The sequence below is a fragment of the Patagioenas fasciata genome, chromosome 1 (genome assembly GCF_037038585.1).
Source record: "Patagioenas fasciata isolate bPatFas1 chromosome 1, bPatFas1.hap1, whole genome shotgun sequence".
Classification (NCBI taxonomy): domain Eukaryota; kingdom Metazoa; phylum Chordata; class Aves; order Columbiformes; family Columbidae; genus Patagioenas; species Patagioenas fasciata.
In genome coordinates, this window is record NC_092520.1 from 16,962,254 (window position 1) to 16,980,902 (window position 18,649).

General features: G+C 40.5%; 1 protein-coding gene across 3 annotated transcripts in view; it reads right to left on the reverse strand.

Annotated features, from left to right (window-relative positions):
• PDGFD (platelet derived growth factor D) overlaps positions 1-18,649 on the reverse strand; it is a 142,842-nt gene that overhangs the window by 56,859 nt on the left and 67,334 nt on the right. For 2 of the 3 annotated variants that reach the window (XM_065831909.2, XM_071803672.1), the window contains 2 exons: positions 4,633-4,837; positions 696-876 (listed from right to left, as the gene is read on the reverse strand). In XM_065831909.2, coding sequence (XP_065687981.1) covers positions 696-876; positions 4,633-4,837 — 386 coding nt within the window. The remainder of the gene's footprint in view (positions 1-695; positions 877-4,632; positions 4,838-18,649) is intronic. The other variant, XM_065831926.2, reaches the window with a different exon arrangement.

Here is an 18,649-nt window from a genome sequence, read left to right on the forward strand (position 1 = left end):
AGAGTGTTTCTAAAATCTGCCTCTTTTGAGCTACACTGCACCAAAAGCATTATAATATTAATGAGGACAATACAAAGGAATACATATTTGTATCAAAATCTACTTAGAATAATGAGCATTCCTGCTCCCTAAAGACAAAAGCAAAACAAAAAAACTGAGGTTTTCATAGTACATAATTTACTGGTAAAACCACTGGCTATACAAAGAGGTATTTTTATATGTTGTTAAAAATACAGCCTGAGCCTTAGCACAATATTTTGTATGTAGAATTTTATTGTATGTAGAATAAACTGCTTTGTACCTAACTCAGAATCACAGCCATAACCCCCAAGATATTTTTATTTGACCTCAAATGAACATAAAAGAGGAGTTTTTATGTTCACAGGGCAGCCATTTCTTTGCTATTTCTGCAGCATCTGTCAAGGCACTGGCAGCACAGCCTCAGTGCAGAAAGTGTTAGTGCTGCTGAAACACATTATTAGTGTAAATCTTGGCCTGGTCTTGACTTTATTTTATATTTAATGACAGGATCTCAAAAATACTTTGATCTATATTAATGTAGTTGTTGGAATTAAAATACTTTCAGTCAATCAGTGTTTTGATCCAACGCAGTTAGCTACACCATCCAGTTTTCATGTACTGATGCTCTTTTACGCTACAGCCTGTCTCACCCATGACACAGTGAGGTGACTTACCACAAGGGAGTAACAAATCTTGAATCCAGGTTTAGCAACAAAGTAGTCATCGGATTTGAAGGTTATCTTTATGTGATTTGTTCTTGATGTTATTCTTGGAGGGACTTCCTTGTGTCCACACCACCGTCCTCGTATAACCGTGCTGGTCTCTGATACATCTTCCACTTCCACAAAGTCATACCTGTGAACCGGTTTGAAGGATTAGTGTTTGCTAACACTGGTTACAGAAGACAGTTGCAAACAGACAGGAGCACAGCTGGAGACAAATATACAACTGTCTCCCATTCTCCACTGCAAAACATCAGAGTAAATATTACAAATGGTGGACATGCCTCTGTAGTATAAACTACACTAAGCTGCAAGCTACTGCCTGACTGTTCAAATGTCTGATTTTTGGGCTCCCAGAACATGACAGGTAATATTTTCTACCTTGTTAAAATAGCAATGAGAGGCACTTGCATGTGCTTACTACATAGTAAACATACACAATGCATTTCATGTTGTGGATAAATAATTTATAGACGTGATAAAATATTGTTTAAGGCAAGCTGGCCAAATTGAGCAGCTGCAAGCACTTGTGCACTTTCTGGTAGTCCCCTAGCTCGCTGCAGAAGCAGCCACCAGCTCCTGCTGGCTGCTCCTGTGCAAGGTCACACCTTGACCAGGCACCCATGTCACAGCCCAAAGACGACTCTGCCAGGAGCAGCAGACATGAAACCCCAGGGACGAGAGGACACAGTGACAGCACCCACTGTCACAGCCTGCGTATTTGCTGGTCATTTCTTGAGCTGGAGAATAAGGAAAGCAGAGAAAAAAGTCCAAATCTCACTGTGTCTATGAGAAAAACAGTCCCTCAATATCTGTGGAGGCAGAATTAGGCCCCACAAACTGTGGCTGGGGAGGGAGAGGTGATGACAAGAGGGGTAGGATGAGCACAGGCAATGTGAGATGGCGAGAGCTGCCATCTCACAGTACAGCTAAACCTTAAAACTTTGGAGGTCTTTACCAGGAAAGATTTTCATTATCAAAACATGTGTTCCCTCCAAAGAGGGATTTTAAAACTGTTAACTGACTCTTACTAGAAATGTGCTGTTCCCCACCCTGGGGTCTGTGGGCCAGGTACCCGCCTCCCTGCCCAGTTGTGGGAGCTGAATAACTGTAAACAACAGACCTGCTTTTCTTTTTCTGCTGAGAGCTTGTGTGAAAAGAACACAAGTACTACGTGGCTTGAGAATATTAGCACTGCTGCTTTATATTCACCAGCCTCAAATTGCACAGAAGAGAAAATCACAGATGTGCCATAACCAAATCAGTTAAATCTGCCCAAACTCTGCTGAAATATACATACATTTTTTGTAGTGTTACAAAGTTTAGCTCCAGGCAGAGGTAAAACTGTGTCAGGCTCTCTCCACTGTCCTCTGCTCCACTCTGTCATGGTGATGGATGTGGTACCTGGGCAGAGTTCCCAACTGTCCACATGAACATCCACCCCTGCTTCCCGGACAGCACGACAGCCAGTGAACGCTTACTGTAACAGGAGGGGTTGCAGAGTGTTCAGCATAGGATGACCTTGCATGCTTTGGTGAAAACTGCCCTAACTGGCCTCCACTTTCTGAGGCCAGGAGCTAGACTAACTGCTGGCAAAAATGGGGCAAAACCATGGGCTTTCAGGGGCTATTTTTGCTTTCAACAGCAGAAGCTTTGCTGCAATGATCATGGAAGTAGGTGCAATCTTGGTTGTTTCTGTGCATCCAAAGTGCCTCAGAGGCTGGGTAATTTAACTGCTTTTCAGAATCATCTCTTATCAAGTGCCTTTGGAAATGCTAACTGCACTTCTAGAAAATTCTGTAAAACCTTGAATATTTCCCCTCCTTCTGAAACAGCACTGCTAAAGTATACCTTTCCATTCCTCAACCTGAATGAATTTCAATCAGTTCAGTCTTAATAGTATGTAAATTACAATAATTAGCATTAATGAAAATTTGATAGAAAATTATACAAAGTTTCTGGAAAAAAAAAAAACATAAGGTCAAAAGCAAGTACAAAAGGAGAGTAAGGTGCAGAGGGGCTGAATTACTTGTTCGATATGCACAGCATTCAAGCATATGCTCAGCTCCCAGCATTCATTTAAATTAAAACACGCCTAGCTGTGTAAAGAAGCACTGCAGGGATTGTCAGGGACTGAAGTCGCAGAAAGGAATCTTGTTTTGAAAAACATATCAAGCTTTAGCAAAAAATCTAACTATGCACACAGTACTTAACAGGCTTAAAGCCATCACAAGCTGTCTGCCTGAGAAATTCCTCACTCTGAAAGCAATAGTACACAAATAAAGGTCTTCCAGGAACACCAGGGAAAGCTTTATTTCAGAAAAGAATGTGATATTTCTCCAGCTTCTAGAGACACTATGGATGATGGAAGGTCTTTGCTTCTCTCTGCATCCTAAATTAGCTGCTCTGGAAGAAGCAGGCAGATTGCTTTCCAAGACAGTCCCCAAACCCACAATGCCAGTCACCTCCTGACTTCCCCTCACCGTGCCACCACCTTTAATGGCTCTTGACAGAGAATATTTCATCTTTTTTTTCCGTAGTAAATTAGCCCTCTGTTTCAAAGTTGCAATGCTTTAAGGTCAGCCACAGTTTATTCACTATGTAAATATTAACAGGCCTCTTCTGTATGCATTAGGCTCTCAATCTGGGAAAGCTTTTGCGGCGCTGGGAGGCAACTGTCATTACTGACTGCTGCTGATCTCAGACCAACATCACCAGAGCAGAGCAGCAGCTGCCAAGACCATCAAGGAACAGGGAAGGAGAGACAGTTTCAGGCTGCATTCTTTTATTACTAAATGGAAACCAAACCTGCAGAAATGGTTCACTCTATTGGTAACACAGAAAATTAACAAAGCAAAACAAGAAAAAGAAATCCACTCTGTAAAACCCTGCAGAGCTGCCAAACCCTATAAATGTGAATTAATTGACAAAGGAGATAAGATAAGCAGAGGCTGGGTGTGCAGAAATCCTAACAATCCAGTTCTCTGTATAGATAACGTGTAAGTAACAACATGATCAGGCAGAGAGCTGGAAGCTGAGACTTGAGCATTTTATATTAGTAGCATCACAGCAATCTGCTTTTTGAAGTGTGTGGTAATCCTGAGCCTGCTCTCTCCCACAGAACAGATAGCTGAATAAAAGAAATATAAACAAAAACCTCCATGGATTTATACTGTTATAGTGAATGTTGGCAAGATTCACCTTTGTGTTCTGCTAATGCAAAGCAGTTTATCCACCTAGGTTAATCAGCCAGATCAAGTGAGCTTATGGTCGCTTTTGCTTATAAGGGGAAACCAAAGCAACCGGGATATAGCAAAGTATACTTTATTAGATCTATTAGTATGCAGAGTACAGTGATGTTTGTGGACTTATATTTAAAGACTTTCAAACAAACTTTACCAGTGAAGAATAATATTGAAGACAAACAAATAATGTGAAGAACATAATTATATTTTTCAATGCATTTTTATCTCTCCATCACATCCCAATAAAAATACATACCTACTTACTCACACCTCCCAGAGACTTCCATCTACTGAAAAGAGATGGGTTTTGCCTGGCTGAAAAATGACAGAGGTGACAGAGGAGAAAATCCTATTAAAGTAGTACCTGAGTTGTTAGGTACCTGGATTTCAGCGAACAAGTTCCTCATGCTTAAAATATTATAGAAGGACTAAAACCTGCCAAAACCAGGACATCTCAGTTTATTTATAAACTCAAGGACCGATTCAGGTTGTAATGGGCCCTTGGAGGTCTGTGCTCCAAGCAGGGCCATTCTAGACCTGGATAGATATATCCAGGTTTTTGTTGCAGTCTAAAGTCAGTAGCCACATCCTCAATACTGAAGTGGTACTAAAGAGCCCTTTGCAAACTTCCGCGTGCCACTCACCTGCAGATATCATTCTCGGGCTCCTCCAGTCCAAATTGATTATCAAAAGTCAGTTGGATCCTGGTGCTCTCTGGGGAGTGGAGCCGCCACGTCAGCAGGAGGTTCCTGGGGTAACTGCTGGGGAAGCGCGGACTGTGGATGCAGCCGTTCCCTGCCACGCTGATGGTCTCTTCTTTCCGGTACAAGTCTGTGAGGTGATTGCTCTCTGTTAGTAGTCACAACTTGTAGAAATTAGTATGTTGTTCCAGTTACAGGAAGGCAAAAAACACAACAGTTTATAACAAAGCACAAATTACTTGCAGTTAAAATCTACAAAAAAGTTGAGCCTAGGAGCAGCTATAATTAAATAAGAAGTGCAGTGTATTTTCTCTTAATTCAACCCCCTACAAACAATAATACAACAGTGCTCAGCTGTATAGACTGTTATTTTATTATAAATATATAATTACTTTTACATTGAAGTCAATTATATAATTTTCTTCTCACCCATTTGGTTTTAAAATAGAATTTTAACTTTATTAAAGGTTGCAAGTATGAGAACAATCAAGTGAGACAGAGTGGAGTAAAAAGGTAAACATCCCAGCTCCCCAAATTTGGTCCTCTGGGAAGAGATGCCATCTGAAGAAAAGCAGCAATAACATGGCTGCAGGGAAGTACGTGTGAGTTTGAGCTCCTTTCTTGTGCTTAAGTGTTTCCTCCTAGAAGCACGTGTTAGGTCACATTTTGATTTTATTTATACTATATGAATCATTTGCTGTTAATAGATCATTAACACAAATAGCTACTCCACACTTACACTGATGAAACAAGTCAGAAACTGTTCCACCGACCATCTTACTGAGTAACTTGAAGACAAATAGTCAAGTCTTTCATTAATTAAAATTCCACAACTTCTGCCTGAGCAAATACTCAGTTGTTACTAAAGTTTACATACACTAAGATAAAGCCTCAGTTTCTGTATATCCCTGACTCCAAGGATAACAGGAACTGCGGCGAGATCAAACTCTCTCAAAGTCAAAATGTCTTCTCAGTTGCACCACGCACTTGCGTTGTCCAGCAGTTACCAACAGTGGAATTTGGCTCCCAGAATCAAACAACTATATTTTTGCGCATTGACAACTTCAGTGTGGTGAAATTTTGAGGATCAAAAGGTTTTAAGGCAACAAGCAGATCATGGCAGGATTCAGTCCTGAATGAGGACACTCAAATCAGAGCCTCCACCTGTGAGATAGCTATCCATGTTCCGCAAGTGGTGCATGGGGATCCAGGGCTCAGTTCAGTTACTCACAGAGAGATTTCTAACACCATTTAGGACATAGGATGGTTTCCTGCCTGGTCTCCACAAGAACAGGGAGGTACAGCAGCACATCCAGCAGCCCGTGGAAGCTGTGCCATCTCGCAGAGCCACCTGCATGTGGGCAAGCTGAGCCCCTTCCCAACTTGGCAAATGGGAGCTACACCTGGACAGGCCTTGACTCAGTCACCCAACTGCATTAATCAAATTTCTACTTACTAACAGGAGCTAGGACATTAGCTTTCATGTAAACAGCTAGACTCTTGTGTCTTGATCTTAAATTGGACACCACCCCTAGTACTCTATTGAAGGTCACGTCAATCTCCAGTTCCAGTACAAGCAGCAATCACAGTTGCCTCCCTTAAAATAAAATCTAATGTTTTACTGAAGCTTTTTAAGCTCTTCAACTAAAATAAATATATTTGTTTCATAAATGCTCATGGAAAACAGGAACTTAGAGAAAAGGCACAAACTTCATGGTAAGTACATTTATTTTTCAGGCTTATTTCATTGGTTCCTAGCAGTAAATACCTCCCTGTAGATAGCTGTAAGCAAAGTGTGGCTGTGTGTCAACAGTTCATTGTACCCTTCTGACAGGGTAATAATTCTAGCTTCCAAACAACCTGAAACTTAGAAGATAAAAGTCTGGGTTTCCTGTAAAAACTATCTCCAAAGATCTATTTGTGACATCTTTCTAAGATGCTTTCATTTTAAAATGAAATGTTCTCACCTTGAGACACCCTTTCCAAGCAAATACAGCCCTGACTCCATAGCTCACAAAGTACAGAGCTAGCCAGTTTCATTTTGTTTTGTTCTGTTTTGATCAAACAATTTTGCATGGAAAAGTGGTAATTCAGTGAAAATAAAGACCACCCACTCATCCCCTCATCAGTTTTGCTGTAGTTTTCATTAAGAACATCTACACTTGAGTCTGTTTTCTACTTTTTTCCTGGAAAAGGAAAAAAAAAGATTATGACTCTTTTTTTTTTTTTTTTTAAATTTTCTTAAACTGGAATGAAACAAAATGTCCAGCCAAGACTACTGAGTTCCTACTGAAATACTGAGGACCTTTGGACTCTGGACAGAATGTTTCATAAGAAGATGTTCAAAATGTCCAGGAAAAGGATAAAAAATAAAACCGTTTTGATGATAGCAAATTCTGCACTTTTGAATGAAACAACCATTCCTGAAGTCAGAACAAAAGTTACTGCAGTGGTTCAATGCAGTTCATGCTTCTGAGGGAAAGGTTCCCTTTTCCCAGCCAGCCCCAGTAGAAGCTTTACTCCGGAGTTGTCGGATGCTGAGATTGGAGTGCTAGGGACAGCATATTTTAAATGTGCATATACATGAACAAAAACGCACTGCACTTTACTCGATACACCAGCTGAGAAAGTATGTTACCAGCATTCTTGCACCCCAAGAAGATAGGTTCTGTCATGGCTTTTCATCTAACTTAAACTCTGCATCACACAAATAGGGGTCCTCTGACTGCTCCTCAGCCACAGATGACCAAGATCAGTGCTGAAATGTAATGCAGAAAGGAAATGTAGCACTGCTGGCACAGCACTATCATAGTTGAACATGTAAATGCAAAAATAAAGCGGAACATGTTAAAAAGCTTAAAAATCAAAGCACAGTGACTTGTTATTTCTGTCATGGTAAACACAGTAATTATAGTCATTATAGAGGAAAGGCTGGAGAGAAGCATGGGCTTATAATTCTTGGTATAGTAAGCAGGGGATATAAATATATTACAGTATGAAGATATGCCTTTTCCACAAAGGAAGAAAATACGTTTGATGAGAATGGCCATGAATACTGTTTCTATAACTCACGTGGGATGAAATGTAAAGCCACCCAGAGCTTTCAGCTGACACTGGAGTAGACTCTTTTCAAGAGTTCTGAAACTGCTTGATCCCCTCTTACCTCTCTCCCCATGTGCCAAATTACAGTGTGAAGTGGTCCAGCCAGGACTGGAGCCAAAAGCACTAGAGTTTTCTACGAGAATTTTTATTGAGGTTTTGCAGAGTTAGCTGGTTTAGATAGATGTGGGAACACAGTCAACCCGAATTCATTCTCTGGAGCTTGGTCCCTCATGAATCATCAAGGATCTGGGAAACAGCTTGAGATGTGAGCAACCCCTGTAACTCTTGTAGCAACTACAATGTGAGACTAAAATGAAGTTTCCAAGCAGACAATCATTGTCCTCATCAGATACACTGGAGAAATTTGTGGAAACTGGGCATGGGCCGTGGGGAAAGTCAGGAAAAAAAGCACTTGTGAAAAGATGCAGGCAAAGGAAAACACAGTGTCTCCTTCAAGGCAGTGAACTGTCCCATGTTGCAATGCAATACAGTGCAGTATTTTAGTGTCCTGAATGCTAACTGTATTCCATAATTCTTTATGGAAGTAAATAAAATAAGACAGTAGGTAATACACTGCCTGTCACATTTACTACAAAGCATATAAAATCATTTCAGAATGAATAAAAGTAGGTGTTAAGTCATAAGGCAGAAAGGCCATTTAAGCAATACACAGAAGGAGGATATTCTAGAGGGCAGGAGCTAAAGACATCCTGCACAGAGGGAGGGAAATGATCTCCTAAGGAACGTGAGTGGGAAGAACACAGGGGGACATCCTTCCCAGCAAGGCAATTCCCTCCAGAGAGCCTGAACTGACTGGCAAGCAGCTTGCTCTATATTTTATTCATCTGAACTAATCTCTTTTCTTTTCCTCTTAATTTTATCCCCACCACTAATTTTAAACATAGTGGTATACATGACAGTCCAGCTGTCCAAGTCAGAAGAGCTCCCACTTAAGTGCTCAAAGCAGCTGCATTTTCAGAAGTGCTTATCTTCTTCCCCCTGAATGGAGGGCAACTGGGTGTCAAACTGAGAACTGGGAAGTTCAGCTCAATATTCAGAAAATTGTGCTTGTCTCAAGACTTTCCCCAATGTGGGTGCCCAGCACATCCAATGTTTCTCCTTCCCATCTAGGGTATGTTCTCCTAATGCCATGCTGCACGAACAGCAAGATTCAGAAATGCAAATTTCATTCTGCATTTGCTCTGGATGCCTGCATTTCCTTGCAGTCTTTAGCAATGTATTGACACATTCCTCTTAAAGCTACTCTCAGTCATTACATGCCTACTACAGAAAGAAGTTCACTTTTATTATCATCATTCAGGAAAAAATGAATTCCTCCACTATTTTTTTTTGTTTTTAAAGGCAATTACTGCTTGCTAATAGCCAATCTGACATCTGTTCTTGGATATCTATTGAGAAAGGAGAGTCCGTAAGTTTCAGTTCCTTCAGAAAGAATAATTCAGTGTCTAAGGACCTAACCAATAATATGGAATATTTAGCTCCACTCTTCTGAGGTTTCTGGAATTTTAGCCGCACTTCCTAAGATGTTGTCCTGTGTATAAACTTGCTTCTGTCTTTCTTCCCCTTGCAGAAGTGGTTGGCCAACCTCAACAACTTTGATACAGTGGTAGAAGCTAAAAAGATACCATATTCTGACATGTTTTATAACAAGAAAAATGACCTCTTAGATCCCATGGAGCATAACCTGATGAGCTCATCCTCTGCTACAGCTGAGGAGAGAGTTGCTGGAAACCATGTGAAGTTAATTTTACCACTCATGAAACTATTTGTTATTTCAGGAAAGAACCTTGGGAGCTTGCACATGGGAGTTTTTCAGATATAACCCTCCTCCCCCATGGCTGCTTTCTTTGAAACAAAAAAAAGTGGTCAATGGCTTCCCACCAGGTTTTAAACAAATTAGATAATCTTTGGGGAGAATAATAGCTCTTTAGTTCCTCCAGTTGAAAATTAGCCTGATCTAAATAGCTGAATACACAGAGTGAGAAGCAAAGCACAGTAAAACATTTTTTAATCCAGGCCACAAATCAGTTCATCTTGGGGACAGGCATGCCAAGCAAGTTGCATTTATGGCAGCCTGTTCAGACATTCACTAGCTTGTTTTTTGTTTTGTCTTGTTTTGTTTTTGTTTTTAATCCCCCACTCTCCTGCAATCAGAAGAAACTTTATTGGTTATGCATAAGGTTCTGTGTAGATCATAAAAAAGGATGACAGAGTTCATGATCAAAACAGTATTTTCCATAGCTGGTCTCAGCTTGCTGGAAAGATATAAAACTGTAAGGTCATTTACCTTGTTGGTTGTTGGTTTTTTTGGCGAACATAAACAACAAAATGAATCCTAGTCAGTGAACACAACTTCACATTTCTGCTCTCTAATGAAAAATACTATATGGTAGTACCTGTCTTAGACATCTCTGTGCTGTTATGGACAGACGCCTAAAACACATAGGTCAGCTTTGCTCCCATCATGATTGACCAGAAGTTCTCCAAGAAGGCAGACCAAGGGAGGGAAAGGCTTGGGATCACCAGTAATGAAACAGCTACAGCACAACCCTGGTCAGGCTAAAAATTGTAAAATGCCTCTTATGGAGGCACTGAGCTGAGAAAACAGTCGTTCTGCTATAAGGATGCATACGTAAGAGTATATTGCGCCAGTGGATCCAGTTCAAAGCATTACTTCAGGTTGTTTTCAGTTTTATACAACTTCAAGAGATCCGTTTACTTCAAGGAGACTACAAAATAACTTACAGATAAACTCATACTTTAAGAGTTTGCTAGATCAAGGCCCAAACAGAAAGCAGTATTTTAACATCATCCTATGGGTTACTTGTCACCCAGCAACTGAGTAATTAAGAAGTGGACCCAAACCCCACTGGAGCTGATGAAAGACTCTCAGTTTGGTTGGCTTGCCACTGAACTTCAAAGAAGCAGCTCCAGGTACTTGTCCCTTCTCTTATCAACAGGTTCTTTCTTTTTATTAGGAGCATGAAAGATACTCCAGGCATCATCAGAGTTCAAATCCAAAGCATGACCCATTCTGTCACTAAGGACATATCAAAAGATGCTGTGTGCATGTTCAGCCAAACTCAGACCTCATGTGCACTATACTCAGCTCCCTTTGAATCCCTGAGCTGTGTGGAGATTTTTACTAGAAGAATATGTTCCATATCTATATAGTATATATCAGAGCAATTAAAAATTGAGCTGTAATTAAAAGAAGCAAAATTAGCCTGTGTAGAATACCAGTATAGAAGGTAACAGAATGAAAAAAAAAAAAAAAAAACATAATTAAGTATAAAAACCAAAAACGTGCATATCAAGCTCTAATTATATGGAGTAAGACTAATGGAAATAACCATATGATCATGAGAATAAAAATACATAAAACCTTGACAAACCATGAGAACAAAATAAAGAGGGAAAGGACTCTCTTGGTGCTGCAAAGAGCTTAAGGGAAACCTGATAAGTGAAGAAGAAGTTTGCAGTGAGAGCCAACAGCTCCATGAGAAGGCTCGTACACAACAAACTTGTGTAGTGCCTCGGCAAGATGATGCCAATTATAGACACAATTGGTATTAAGCATGAATATCAACACCAGACTTTGGTTTACATTGTTTTGCAAAGAACTAGTATGTTGTGGACTTAGGCACTCCAGATTTTCCTGGTTAGACAGTGGCTACAAGAAAGCAGACCTTTGTGGGGAGCTTCCTTCAAATCCTCCTGGTCCAATGAATATATACTTTTTTTTTTTTCATTTTCCCTTCATTATTTTTTGAGATTTTATGACCAAGAAAGGACTTTTTGCCTCAAAAGTCTGGCATGGTTCAAACTTTGAAAGATAATTTGTTTTAAGATAATATTTTATAAACTCTTTCATTCAAGCACTCCTAAGACTCAAAAAGATGTGGAATTTCCTTAAATAAAGAAAAATGTTGATAAAAGGAAAGAAAAAAATCCTGTCAAAGGGGGAAAGGTTTCTCATGTTAAACATTTTGTATCAGATAGACAATCAATTACTGAGTAGAAGGTCATACTTTAGAACATTAGGCAATGAAAAGAGAAGCTGTTTCAAAGACAAATCAAGGCAATTTTCTCTGTAACGTGAGTTTCCTTACCCTCTATGTCAGTATTGAAGATTCAAAATCTCTGAAAGGGAGTGAAAGGTCACTTCTTATAATGGAAAGTCTGGCAATTGTATTCTAGCAGACATCGTTCCTTTGGACTGAGTTTGTCATGTGCACGCTTTTAGCCTCTTAGGGTCCGTATATCAACTGATTGTACAAAAATAAAAGCTTGTGGGAATATTTCAGTCCCTTCAAGGCAGGTGCATTGAAGACCTAAGTACCTTAAAGTTACCTAGATTTTTAAAAAAAAAAAACAATCAGACAAACAAAACCAACACAGGCAGATCTCACTGTACTAAAATACGACCCTTCGTAGTCTTTTCCTTTTTCTGTAGTAGCCTAACAGCTAAATTTCTTCCTAGGAAATAGGAGCCCATGTTGTGATTCTTCTTTTTGCTTGAGAGAATTCAAACTACTTCTGTCTCTTCTCAAGAGATGGATAGGTGCTGGATGCTGTTTCAAAGATGGGTTGTCCATTTTCTAAAAAATGGTTAGAGGTAAAATGCAGAAAAAGTTCTTGGAGCAGGGACCAGAACCCAAGACTTAACCAGAAAGTAAATATATAGCAGCTTTCCTACTTTCTACTCAAAGGAATGCTGTATCCGATTTCTGACAGTTTAGACCAGAACACAACACGGCTCACTTTTTGTCCCCATGCTTCCATTTTCTTCACTGGAAACCACAGCACTGCTGCAAAGAGGGCAGTAGTCATTGAGGTCTTTTCCCAGCATGGAGGCAGAAAACAAGTAGGGCCACAGGGACTGCTTTCTATCATTTAGATAAAAACTCTGTGTTGGGAAACAACATTTCCTGAGTGTGGATAGCAATTTAAGCTGTACATACTGAAAGTAGTGAGTACTTTAAGTGCAGAGGACCTTTCCTGTAAGTGCTTAAGATTTTCTCTGAAGGTTTGGCATCAAAATGATGTATTGCTGTCATGCGGATAGATACTGCAATTTAACAAAGTTTCCAGGCACATTCATAAAATTCTTGGCTGTGGTTTTTTTATTGTTATGATCTTGCACCAAAGGATCATCTAGAGATTTCCTTAGTCTTGCACCAAAGTATGAAACTACATGTGATGAAAGGGCAGGAGAACTCATTCACTGCAAATATATAGGGACCAGTGGTTGGGAAGATGATGCTGATATACATTAGCACAGCCCATAAGCTTAGGAGCTGCTGGGTCACATGCAGCAACAATCTCTCACACCAGCACAGACACAGCCTGATCACTGTAAGCCAAAACCAAAATTGGAAATGGAGGTGGCTCCAAAAGCTTGATTTACACATCGCAGCTTCCCACGTCCTTTCTGGAAGAACAGCTGTTCGGTTGGTTCCCAAGAGGAGGTGATTGGAAACATTCCTTCTAGGCTGTGTGGGGATGCTTAACAACAAAAAGAAGAACCTAAGAAGTTGTGGAGCTAAGCCACCATTCAGGCTCAACTCATATTGCTGGCCCATGGAGCCTCTGCCATAGCCACCCCACTCGCATTCAGTCCCCACACACAGGGTTTCATGTGTGACTGGCTGGTCCCAACACTGCAGTGGGGGCGAGGATGTCATGTAATGCGAATCACACCCTTTTTAGTTCTGACTTTGGAATTTACCAGCCCTTTAGTGGTACTTACTGCATGAGTCAGGCCATCTAGTACAAAGTTTTGTTCTCTTACTGTTTCCTCATTGTAGTACCCAACACTGGAAGGGCAATGTAAAGTGCAAAGTAATGTAAATTTAAAAAAAGAGTAAACAACAGTGTAAAGACACACACAGGTAAAGGTAATTCCAAGATCAGAAGACTATTGCATTGCAGTTCTCTCTGTTCAACAGTGGATTTCTCATTGGTTTTGCTCCCTCTCTATGTGAACCTAACGTGTTCATAGTCAGTTTTGTAGTGGTTGGAGATACTGATCAACGTTGCATTGTACACAATGGAAACAAAGTGAGAGATAACCTCTCCTCTGAAAATTTTACAGTTTACAAGGTAAAGGATGGAAAAACTAGAAAGTCCAGAGAAACATAACTTATATCATTTAACAAAACAGTGATGGGACACAGAATTAAATATATCTTTCCAGATTTCTATTCCAAAGCCCTTATTGGGCAATTCCCTTAGAAAAACAGTTTTTCTTCTTTACCCAGAAGCTCCCTAAATAGGATGGGAAAGCTACAAAGAACAAGAATAATGAAAAAAAAAAAAAAAAGTAGGTTACTTTATCCTTTTTTAGCAAATCAATTTGCAATAAAATAAAGATGTGAGAAAGGTTTTTTGTCCATTTCACCCATTAAATAAATCCTACCTCAGACACGTTCAGCTGAAAAAGATGTGATCTGAGCAGGCCTGGGACATTCTGCTGCGCATGTTCCCAAACCTTTCATAACACCTGCTCTTAGGTTTGTTAAGTTAGAGCCACAACAGGTACCGCATGAGCAGATGAAAACACATCAAATCCTGTGTGGAGGAAAGGATATTTGGGACTGCTAAGACTCCATGGGGAGCAGACATTGCATATCTTTATGTTCTGAACACAGCTGAGTATACTGTTGGCAAATCAAGAAGTAATTAAATAATCCTTCACTTTCATGGGCTTTCAATGAACTCTCACTTTTAAATAGAAAACTGGAGTCCCCTATGTAATCACACTGGAGGCAAAGCCAAACTTCAAAGTTGTCCTTTGACTGTGGATTCAGTGAAACATTTGACAGAAGAAGAATTGAGTAGTTACAGTGATAAATTCAGCAGCTTCAGCTCAGATCTGACCAGCAGGAACACAAAGTAGCCCATTTCACTCCTCCAGCTTTCAGAAGACACGTGAGGCGATGTAGCATTAACCAGCAGACACCATCAGCATCCACTCACCTTAAAGCTTTCAGAGAAACCCAGTGAATCAACCAAACACAGTTTGCCCCTGCCTTGCTGAAAGCCTAATGCTGTGGAAAATTCTTGTAGACGTCAGGGCAGAGGATTTAAGGGAGAAATCTCAGGCTGTGCCTTTCTTCTCTTGACCTTGATTGTATATCAAAAAAACAGAGAAGCACACAGGAGTGGTATCCATGTAGCTGGACACCAGATGGGACTTTGATGTTTGACTAGAGTAGATCCCTGAGAGCATGAGGGACCCAGCACCTGGAGACCAATGCCAGGTCACCAAGGCTTGCAGTCTCCAGGTAGCCCTGTGGTGAGGAGGTCCACCTTCCATCTGTATTGGCAAGGGAAGTCCAAGCAGACTATTTCACTGCTGTCAGACCTCACCTCCGTGCTGGTATTGATGTTGCACATTTAGCTGAACATCACAAACTGAGGTCCTGTCCACTAGAAAGGCACAGCTGCATGTTGACTATTTAACACAGCTCTGAGTAGCTGTTTGGCCGGACAGGAGCCCGATAAGAGGCTTATGTGACTGAGATAAAAAGGGTGAGAAAGTCCAATAAACACAGTACTATCACATCGTTTTGTTTTGTGAACACCCTGTATCAGAGCTATAGAATGGAGACAGGGATGTACTGCACCATTTCTCAGGAAAACTTTTCTTCCACACTAATGCTTCAAATGCAGGTTACCTTGGCATGTCCTGGACTACCCAAACAAGTGGCTCTGACTCAGCTTTGTATATTTTCATGGCATCTAGGATTATAGTCCAGTAAGACAAAAAAATTAGCATCCATGTCTACTCATAACAAGAGCAGAATATATGACGCCAGGGTTTTTTTTCTTAGCTTCAGCAACCTTGAGTCAGATATTACCAGGTATGGCACCAAGAAAAGAAAAATGATTTCACCATAATACTGGCTAAAGCTATGTTTTGGTCATTTTCCAGAAAAAAATAAGAAAACAAGGAATAATAAGAAAAATAAGAATAATAAGTGTTCCTATATTGCATTTAAAACTCAGAAAATAATCATTACAAGCCATTTCACTCTTGCCAGGTTGAAACCTTGCCCAAAAGTGGAAAAATGTTAAAGTTCATGTATTTAACACAAGAAAGAAAAGAAAAAAAATCAGCTTAGCAGAACAGATATGAAAATAGAATTAATGACAAATTTAATGTCAAAATTCTATTTTCCTGGCTGCTATTTGTTGGAAAGAATTCCAGAGACCTTTTGTTTTTATTGTTTGTTTGCACTTCCAACCTGCTTCAGTCGTTCCTGCTGAGTTTATCTCAGCCATTTCCATAGATACCAGGGAATAGTCCATCAAAGGATAAAATTTTAAACCTTTCTTGATTTAGAGACTTCAGAAGTCCTACTCTGCAGCAGACACTCAAGAGTACTCAATAGGATGGAATGGAAACAACTATTTTTGGGTTCCCTAGGGTGACATGTTCTGGGTTTTTTTATAGCCTAGACTGTAATTAAGAAAATACCACAACTATGACCTTGAATTTCTTCTGGTATAAACTATAATTAAATAACTGATATCTTTGGTAAATAACAGCTGCATTGTTTGTTACTAAAATCAGTTGTGAGTAGCGTAAGTAGTGTTTTATTTAGACAGCTCGGCACTACTGTCCTACCAATTGCTGGCCTCTGTATTGACTTACTTGATTTAAAGTGATTATGGTGTTTTTTGCATTCTCAGAGTGCTCCTCATCTCACAACAGCTCCATCTTTCTGAGTCCTTCACTTCCGATTTGTTACTAAAACAAACCGCCCACATCATAAACCATAGGAGCTGTTATGAACCCTGATTTGCTCCATGCTCAGCCTTTTCTCCTCTGCTGTGCAGCTGCCAGGGCTGGTGAGACGATGGACTTGGCCATGGTGAGGTGAGCAGACACAAGCTCAGGGAAGCTACAGGGGCACTGGGGGATGTTTCACCCCACCTTCTTCCCACACACCAGATTTGCCAACCCAGTCCTTGCCCTTTCACCACCCAAGACACAGGGCAGCATTTTGGAACCCTGGTCCTCATTGCATTCCCCGACAGCATCATGGACTATGGGTGGGATTGAGCATGCTTGGCACGGGCTGCCCGCATCCACACTCACTCTCCAAATTACAGGTCCCTACGTTGTTTTCAAATCCGCACTGACATGAACGAACATTACCAAGATTTGAGCATCAAATATTTGGCAAGGAGAAGGTAGTCATCCTACCTTCCCTCCCTCCCTCCCTGCCCAGGTGCAGCAGGGTCAGTGCTGGTGGGCACTGGCAGAAGGTGGTAGCATTCCCCAAAAGCAACAGGAAAACCTGAAATCCCAGCAGACCAGGAGGCTGCAGCCTGTTGAGGGTTTGTCTGATACACAGCTGCAAGTAAAGGCTGTGAGTCCTGATTCATTGAGTTTAATTAAGAGACTGGTAATCACCCACCTGCCAATTAATGTTTACCCATATACGATTTACTTGGTTGTTTCATACATAAAACTTTAAATAAAATGCCTTTCTTTTTTGTTCCTACTTTTTAATGGATGCAGACAACCATTCTGTCAAGAAAGAAATAAATGCTCCACTAAATCCAACTCAATGGACAATTTGTTTCTTCAATACAATATTTAACTAATAAAGAAAGAATAAACATATAATTCTCCTAAAAATAAAATTAAGACACCCTTAAAAAAATACTTGGCTGAGGCATATTAGGATGCTAATAAACTCAGATCAGACCTTACAGACAAAGCTTGCTCACCAAATCCATTTTCATAAGGCAGTAAGGCAATATGGAACAGGATTTGCTTGTGTAAATCAGCAGCATCCTTACAGTGATCACAGCTACTTACACCAGCTGAGGATCTGAGCAGGGTAGCAGATGAAAAGGGGAAGAGAAAACTCTAAAAGCAGGATGCGGAATCTGAGAAAGAGGAGGAATAGTAAATGCCCAACTCACAACGATACCAGGGAAAATTTTAAGTGTGCCTCTAACCTAGTAATTAGAGTTGAAGAAATAATGGATGTTTTTCATTCACAGGTTGAAGTGAGGAGGAGAAGGTTCCTGTTTATATCAACATGGGATGACTTGTTTTATCCACTGCAAAACATTTTATTTTCACAGAATCACAGAATCACAGAACGTCAGGGATTGGAAGGGACCTCAAAAGATCATCCAGTCCAATTCCCCTACTGCAGCAGGAACACCCAGATGAGGTTACACATGAATCTGTCCAGGCGGGTTTCGAATGTCTCCAGAGAAGGAGACTCCACAACCCCCAAGGGCAGCCTGTTCCAGTGTTCTGTCACCCTCACTGAGAAGTTTCTTCTCAAATGTAAGTGGAACCTCCTGTGTTCCAGTTTGAACCCAGGTCACTTAATCCTGAAAAGGCCTTTCTAAATAAATATTAAAAGATAATATGATGAATATTCTTTTTGTAATTTATGAATTATTTTCTAGACACAAAAGTAAAGGTCAAATTCAGCCCAATATCTGAATTCCACTCACTACTTTTCAGATTTTTAGTGGGATTATAATTTCTAAAAGATAAAACAAAAAAAGGCTCCATAAGACACTCTTGAAAGTCTCACCCACCTGCACTGGGCACTCTCATTTAACTCAAAGAGAACATCCGCTCATCAGCTGGTGAAAATCAGAATTGTTCAGTTGACTAAAATGGAGCTGGTCTGATTTACGGTCCTGGAGTAGTGGCTGAGCAGCGAGGGTGCAGTGCAGACAGCTGCTCCTCAGCCACAGGACAAGAGCTCTGAGCTCCCTGCCATCGCCAGAGAGCAAAGGGAAGCACTCAGCCCTTCACCAGAATGTCATGATCAATGCCTTCACCCAGGAA